The sequence below is a fragment of the Octodon degus genome, unplaced genomic scaffold, assembly GCF_000260255.1.
Source record: "Octodon degus isolate 3935 unplaced genomic scaffold, OctDeg1.0 scaffold00022, whole genome shotgun sequence".
Classification (NCBI taxonomy): domain Eukaryota; kingdom Metazoa; phylum Chordata; class Mammalia; order Rodentia; family Octodontidae; genus Octodon; species Octodon degus.
In genome coordinates, this window is record NW_004524598.1 from 4,518,919 (window position 1) to 4,527,255 (window position 8,337).

At 34.6% G+C, this 8,337-nt stretch overlaps 1 protein-coding gene across 3 annotated transcripts in view; it reads left to right on the forward strand.

The window, feature by feature from the left end:
* Positions 1 to 8,337, forward strand: part of Epha7 (EPH receptor A7) — a 171,843-nt gene that overhangs the window by 160,081 nt on the left and 3,425 nt on the right. For all 3 annotated transcript variants that reach the window (XM_004628194.2, XM_004628195.2, XM_004628196.2), the window contains exons 15-16: positions 5,998 to 6,191; positions 7,185 to 7,340. In XM_004628194.2, coding sequence (XP_004628251.1) covers positions 5,998 to 6,191; positions 7,185 to 7,340 — 350 coding nt within the window. The remainder of the gene's footprint in view (positions 1 to 5,997; positions 6,192 to 7,184; positions 7,341 to 8,337) is intronic.

Here is an 8,337-nt window from a genome sequence, read left to right on the forward strand (position 1 = left end):
GGCAAACAAATCCTTGGGGCAGAGAAAGAGAAATATTTACATTCCCCAGACACTTCATGGAGTTTCGGTTCTTTTGACACCTTCTTTTATACCAGATTCAAACATAAAAGAGCTGACAGGAATATAAGATGATTTAAATTTAAAGTTCACTTAAGTTCCAAAAACAATAATGAAAATTATTAAGAAGAAAAAAATCTCTAATTTTAATACTAAACATTATTTCTCCATCTTAAAAATGACTGCCATAAGTATAGACCCATCATACTAAGGATGAATAAATCCTTTAAGTGATTACATGAAATTATACATGTAGAGTTTAGCTCTGACCTGAATATAAGGCACCATCCTCCTTTGACATATTCCTTTCTTTTATCTTTTTTTCATTTTTAAGTTCTGAGTTAAACTCAGATACAAATTTGTACAATAGTAATAAATTATCTATGTATCAGGTTTAATTTTGAAATGGATATTACTGTTCTTATTGTATAATGTTCTTCATTTGATAGTTATACTGTTAAAATACTACTTGAGCAATTATATGCATAATGTTCAATATGCAAATGGAGAGAAACTGGATAATTTAAAGTAACTGTGAGCTAGGACTTTTGGAGAAAAGGTGTTTTCATATGGAGTCTATGTGAAGACCTCAAAGGGAGGCTGAAGATTTCTCTGAACACCTCAATATATGTAGGATATATACCAGTGTAGAGGTATGTATTGTGTTTTTCTGGATAGGTTAACCTCAATCAAAATTACCTGTAGATATGGTTATAGATATACATATTTAAATTAGTCTATATGGCTTTATTAAATATACCAATTTACTTTTGCACTGTCTAAATTTAGAAACTAGATATTTGTCAAGGTTTTTAGAAAGCCTTTTTTTTTTTTTTTTTTTTTCTTTATTTTTAAAAGCCCTCAAATTTAAAATGCCTTGGATTGCATACCTTTTCATAAGACACCATGAGGAAGTGATGGTTGTCATTCTAGGTGAGTCCGCAGAACCCTAGGCTGAGTGATCAATGAGACAAGGTTTCTGTAGTCACAGTAAAGAAGGAGAAAAGTTTAATGGACAAAGCAATGTGTCAGTTCGTCATTGGTATGCTTGGTTTCACTTGGTTCAAGTAGAGAACAAGAGAAATTTAGGGAAAAGCAGTAGGCAGCGAAGTGACCAGACCACACCTAACTAATTTGCCTCCAGTCAACTTGAGTGTGCACTTCCTTCTTTTTGCACATGCGTACAACTTTAGTTTTAACTGCAGTGCCACAGTTAAATGGAGACATTTGCTGATAAAATCAAGAGATAAGCTTTCTAAATAAAGTTTCAATTTAACATCTTTAGAAAAATCTGCAGATTTTAGCTCTTTCCATTAATGCCCTTTCAAAGAAAAATCTTTATGTATGCAAATGTGGTCAGACGTAATAAATACAGCAAAAATCTGAAAATCCTCTTTGGGCTTTCACACAGCTGTCTTTCAACTGAACTTATATCTTGATTAGTCTAAAAATGATTCTTTTTGCATTCAAGTTGTAGAAGTTTGAAATTATTGTATAGGCTTTATTCTGATTGTACTCAACAAAATTTTTTTTCTTATTTAGGGTAGATCAATAAATCATTAATTTATTAGTAGTTTGTCATAAGGATAATAAAAAAAACTTAAGGTTCCCTCAAGATATTTGACATATAGATAATTTCTTAAAATCATGCATTTACTCTTAAATAGTTTTAAAAATATACTTATAACTAAATTTATTCATAATTAGATCATAAGTACTTCATTTTTTATATACAAATCACCACTGATTTATGGCTTTGTATTTTTTCATATTAAAATAGACATAAGACTTCAAGGTATTTTGTTAAAACCTTGACATAATCCACTAAGTACAGTCCAACATATTTAATTGTAAAAATGTAGGTCATGTTATCATGAGGTTAATGAAATGAAAATGAGCCTTAAACAGGAGACAGACACTTATCTTGTTATATTCCATTTTGAGTTATTACAAGCCACATGTGGTGATGTCTTTCTGTTCTTTTTTATTCAATTATCATCATCATAGTATAACAACAAGAAACATTTCTGAACAAGTAACTTTGGTTTTATTTCTTTATATTTCTTGACAGTATATGACAAAGAAATGATCTCTACTTTGCCCCAGAAGTCTTTTTAGAAAATGTCACTTGCCTTCCTTGCTTCTTGTTCTTCTGGGAATGTCTAGTTGTAGAATTTCTTTCAGTATTTCTCCCTGATTTTCATTAGCAGTAAGAGTACATCAGTGCAGACAACTCCCAGGGGTTTCTGGTAGTCTTACAAATTTTAAATGAATTTAGTAAATAATCACACAATCCTTGAAGAAGTAGAAATTCAGTCATTTCACCTGTGTGCTTTGTTGTTTCCAAGAATGCATAACCATTTTCAGAAAATATCCCTTATTGTCCTATTTGAAACTGTAAAGCCACTGATAACCATGGAATCTCTGATGAGTTACCCTACATCCAGTTCTGTCTCTTTTGCTGGCAACTATGTAATATTAGTCCTATCTTTTATTTGTATGTGCTAAAGATTATGTTCTCCAGAGTCAGTATAATAATATCTACCTATCAAGGCTTTTATAAAAATTTAGTGAAATAATTTCTATTTAAGAACTAGTCATAGAGCAACTACTCAGTACACTTTTTCTAAGATCATTAGCTGTGTACGCAACAAGAAGTTTTCTGGTAATTTAATCACAAAAGAATTACAGAACCTTGAGAGTCAGTTTGTGACAGTATAATTTCCTACTGACTGGCTTATCCTCAAAGGGAATACTTTAGGTTATTCCAGACTATCCTAAAATATGCAGAGGAGTTCCCAAAAGTATATTTAGCACTACTTTGGTTTGGGATATGATTATAAATGGGAACTTTAAAATCCCAAACACTATTCTCTTATCAAAATACTGCTTGATGTTTTATGCTGTGCTGCTGCTCCTTTACAATTTTTGAAAACTTACTATCCATATGTCTTTAAACCTAGGTAGAAATTGTCTTTTTGTTGAGGTCAACATTGTTCCACCACTATAACAATATGCTTCATCAGATTTCTATGTTGAAATTATTACCTGGAGAGGGCCTTTAACTCTTTCATTCCTGTAAGAGTCATTAGATGGCACAAGGCTCTGTTCATTGACACAGACTTAAGAATACGTTGTGTTCACAGCTCCAGAATGCTAAATGCTGTGATGTAAGCGTGATGCCCCTGCTGCAGGAAAGCAAGTCCAAAATATCACAGACAGATTTAGATTTACATTCTAAAGGGTCATGTGAAGGGAAGAAATTCTATCTGCATTGTCCCTCGAGAACACCCGAAGAAGCTGTAAGCAGAGAAATAGATTAGGAGCTGATGGAAAATTGAGCGCTGAACTAATTTATGAGCATTAGAGTGCAGTTCTGTCAGATCAGAAGGATATGGCTTCTGTTCAAATACAAGCAACCTCAAGTAAAGAAAAGCCATTTCTTATCCAATGAAAAAAATGCCTCTGCAATTGTTTCTGATGTGGTTATTTTAAGAACATAAAGTTTTGTTTCTTTATTTATAAATTAAATCATTGCTTAAGCCATTTATCCAAGATTACCAAAAGTATATTACATTAATTTAACTAAATTATTTAACACCTTTGAGTCCTGAAGCACTATTACTACTGGAAATCACATAAAGTGCCATATGAGTTCTTTGCATTTAAAAATTCTTTTTTTTTTTTTAGTGGATAATTCCTCCTCTCCTTACATGTTTGTGATCTTTGTGGAGTTGCCATTTGTGTATGTTTGCTTATAGCACAAATAGCTTTAAAGACGGATATTTTAAGGACCTGGGGAGATAGCTCAGTAGAATAAGTGCTTGCCCGGCAAGTGCGAGGGCCTGAGCTCAATCCCCAGTTACAAAAGAAAAAAATAAAGATGGATATTTTAGATAACTGTTTACAGGGATCCACTACATGTACTTATAATGTCAAAAACTTTAAAATTCTAACAAATGACTTCTGTCAACATTTATTGTCATCACTGGTTATTTACGGTCACTTCAAACTAAGGTGTTTTCCTCAGTAATTTTTGTGCAAAAGAAAGTCCTTAAGAAAGTAGTCCCTACTATGTGACTTTCCAAAGACCTACCTATGGGACAGTTCTTCAGGGAGCGACAAATCCTTTTGTAGTACTTAACATGTAGTGTATTTAAAGTGTAGAATCATCAGAAAATGATAACTAAGTGATTATGCACAGGGGAAAAGAAGATGTGACATTTCTCAGCTTTTTGACTGCAGTGACTACAATGGCTGGCACTGTCACTAACTGCAATAGAAAAAAACTCAGAAGAAAAATAAGCTCAAGTTTCCAATTAGACTGAGAGATGCCTATGAAGACTTTAGGTGGGACATTAGACTAATGGAAATCTGTAACCTTGTGACAAGAAGAGACTTAGAGTCAAGATTTATATTTGCAGCACCTTTCAAGTTTACTATAATGAAGTTTATCTATACAACTTTTATAGTAGGCCAATTTAACATACAGATTTTTCATAAATTAAATTTTAACATAGACTTTTAAATTTTTCACATATTCAAAAGAATTTCCCCCAAAATTATAATGGCAGTTATGTTATTAATGATATCCTATACTGCTTTGCATTTTATTTTACTGTTCTTAAATGTCAATATAAATCATGGGCATGTTTCCCTAAAGATATAAGGTCATTAACATTTATTAAAGCCACCTTTGGTCTGCCTGCTTATGGCTTTATTGTCCTCAAAAACCAAATTTAGTTGTTTGGATTTTTTAAAAGTCATTTTTCTTCCATTTTTACTGCTATTACACGTGTCAGTGGACTGTTATTCCTCCTTGGAATAAAGTCCTCCGTATCTATGTTTTTTTATCTTCACATGGTCTTCTCTATTACTCACCTCTTTACCATTTTTTAGGTCTTCTGTTTTCCATGTAGATAAAACATTTGAATAAGTAAATTAGACATTCTGATTGCCATGTGGAAATAATGTTCATGAAGACCTATTTTCAATTAGCATTTGAAGTTATTGAATCTCAAGCTCTTATCACATATACATAGAGGCATGCTGATCAAAGTTTTCAAACCAGGTCTTGGTGAGAAAGCCCTTCCTTGGAGCTTTCTCCACTCTCCTCTCTGTTGATTTCTATCTGCCAGTGTGAAGACCCTGACCTGAGCAGAAAGGAATGGGATTCCTTCCTGTGATCCACGCAAACTGGTTCCATACACCAGTTGCAACACTAAGCGTCACATTTTTTAGCAGAACAGTGTGGTTAGTAACATTTTCCATCACTGTACATTCACATATTTTGATGTCTGTTTACAAGTGTCATTCACGGGGCTGGTGAGATGGCTCAGGGGTCTAAAGCACCTACTTAGAACAAGCTCAGCAAAGCACAGGGACCGCGGTTCAATCCCCCAGCACCACATGCCAGCCAGCCCCGCCCCCTGGTGGGCTGAGCTGGCCACACACACACACACACACACATAAATAAAAAAAAAAAAAATTAAAAAAAAACAAGTGTCATTCACACTCATGTAAAGTGAATTATTATTTTAACCCTGAGTAACTTAATTTCCTTTTCCACTTGCAGATTTTTATTCTAATTTATAACCAAGTATGGTGTGCTCACAATTTATACAAGCAAAATAGTTCCATAACACGTTCCCCTTTGAAAACCTCTGGGATGACATTAAATATGTTTCCTTCTCTTGCACCTTGGTGAACTTAATTGCTGCTTCCTATTGCTGAATTAACTAGAAAATGTCATCATATCCTGCACTTTGTGAACCCCTTAATAACATGCTTAATATTTATGAATGTTTTGGGGGAAAAAAACAAGTCTATTTGCAAAGCAATGTGTCTCAGCCTTATCTAGATAAATCATATTGCTTACCAAGAAGTTCATTTCATTGTAATTGAAACTCAGTAATATTTTAATGTCTTCTTGGCCATTAGGTTATAAAAGCAATAGAAGAAGGCTATCGCTTACCAGCACCCATGGACTGCCCGGCTGGTCTCCACCAGCTAATGCTGGACTGCTGGCAGAAGGACCGTGCTGAGAGGCCAAAGTTTGAGCAGATAGTTGGAATTCTAGACAAAATGATTCGAAATCCAAATAGTCTGAAAACACCCCTGGGAACCTGTAGTAGGTAAGAAATACTTGAGGAGAGAGAATATGGAAACATTAAAATATTCTGGTAAACCTTTTATCTCATTAACTCCATCTCAATAACAAATTGATTGCCGTGTCAATATAGTAATCGACACTATGTGTATTTATGGCCATTTTCCTGTACAGATGGCTTATCTAAATTACTGTTTAAAGAGAATTCATTTATTACTGTTGTTTTGTCTTAAAAATTGTACAACTCACTGTTCTTTTCAAAACACTTTATCAACTAAATTTTGTGAAAAGGTAGCATTTTTATATTTGCAGTAGAGTACTATACGGGTTTTTATTATTGTTGACCTATGTTTCATTATATGTATATTGGTAACTTTAATGGTTTGCTTTCAATTATTTCATAAAATGATTCTGTGAAGTTAAAGTTTGCAAAGTAGCTTGACACATGATATAAGAGGTATATGCATTGTGAAAAAGTCCCTTCCTTTTCTTTTGGCTTTATCCATGTGGTGCATCTTAGCAGCGATTCAGTTGCTCCTCTGACACGCACTGGCAGTCCTGGGTCAGGGCCCTGTGGAGAGGCGCCAACTTCCGTGGTGCTCACAAGGTGCTATAAGTACAGCGGACACAAGGGGTTCTGAATAGCACTTTCATGGCCTGAGGAAATCAGTCCCAGCTATACTTCCTTCACCCCCACGCAAGTACTTTGGAAGAAGCAAATGAACAAATATTGACCAGTTTGGATACTATTAGCTGTACTTTTATTAACATATGCAAGACAGGACCTTGTGGACATCACATCTAAATTAAATTTAAATTCAGGAATTTGTACTTCCTGGGTAAACATGCATGCTCTAGGCTGTTATTATCATGTCTGTTCATTTTAACACATCATGCATTAAAATATTGAACTTTATTCTGTATACTGCTATTCTTGTGTGGCTAAGACACTGGAGTATTTGTTTGTGTTTCTGGTAGTTGATGAGATATTTATTTCATCTGTTTCATTGTTGTCTAGGCCAATAAGCCCTCTTCTGGATCAAAATACTCCTGACTTCACTGCCTTTTGTTCAGTTGGAGAATGGCTCCAAGCTATTAAGATGGAGAGATATAAAGACAACTTCACAGCAGCTGGTTATAACTCTCTTGAGTCCGTGGCTAGGATGACTATTGAGTAAGATGAAACTTTTCTTCAAATTCTGTGTAAGAATTGATTAGGTCCAATCCACACTTTATACATCAGGCTGACTTTCTACCCAGCAGAGAGGAAGCACAAAAAAAGCAAGGGCAAAAGCTTCTTGAAAAGTGCTTGCTATGTACTAGGCCTCTCCGTCTAAATTCGTTTGTGTCTTAGGTACTCTTCTCTTGTTGCTGGGACAAACACCCACCACTCAAAATGGAAGAAGGAAAAGTTTATTTAGCTCACAGTTACTGGAAGTTTCATAATTTAAAACAGCCTGAATTATGTAGTAAGACCTTAGAGCCTCCAAATAGGCCTCTCAATCAAAATTCATTTGAATCCTCACAGTCAGCATTTGGCTAAGGGAATAGTTGTGTACCTATTTTATAAATGATCAATCCCAGCCTCAGATACATTAAATATTTTCCCTAAAACTAACTTGGTTGGTATATGACAACTCCTGCAGTAACACAGGGGCTCCATAAACTTCCTCTTTTGTTAAATACTGTATCATTTAGGTTCCTGTTTTCTGGGAAAAGTTTAGCCACTGCAAAGTAGAAGTTCTTGCACCACATTTGCATCACACACTAAAAAACCCAAAATCTCAGGTCCTGTTTCAAAATGCATTAGGGTGTCCAATATAATTGCTTTCTGATAGGTCACAGGAAACTTGATGCAATTAACTGTAAGAGTTTTATTTACTTTTTGGAAAGCATGGGATTGATTGAGTTATTTTAACCCGAAGAAATGACCCAATAGAACAACTTTTGAAATTGCTATGATGAAGTTAACAAGAACTAAATTCTCCTTCCTAACTACATTACTGATTATTTGGTTTTGTTTAACATCACAGAACCTCAGTTTCCCTGGCTACAGCATAACTCTCATGGAAGATGGAGTCCCTCCCAGTCAGTGTATCTGAAACTAAGAAACATTTTGAGATTTTTTGTGAGGCTCTCTCTCTCTCTCTCTCTCTCTCTCTCTCTCTCTC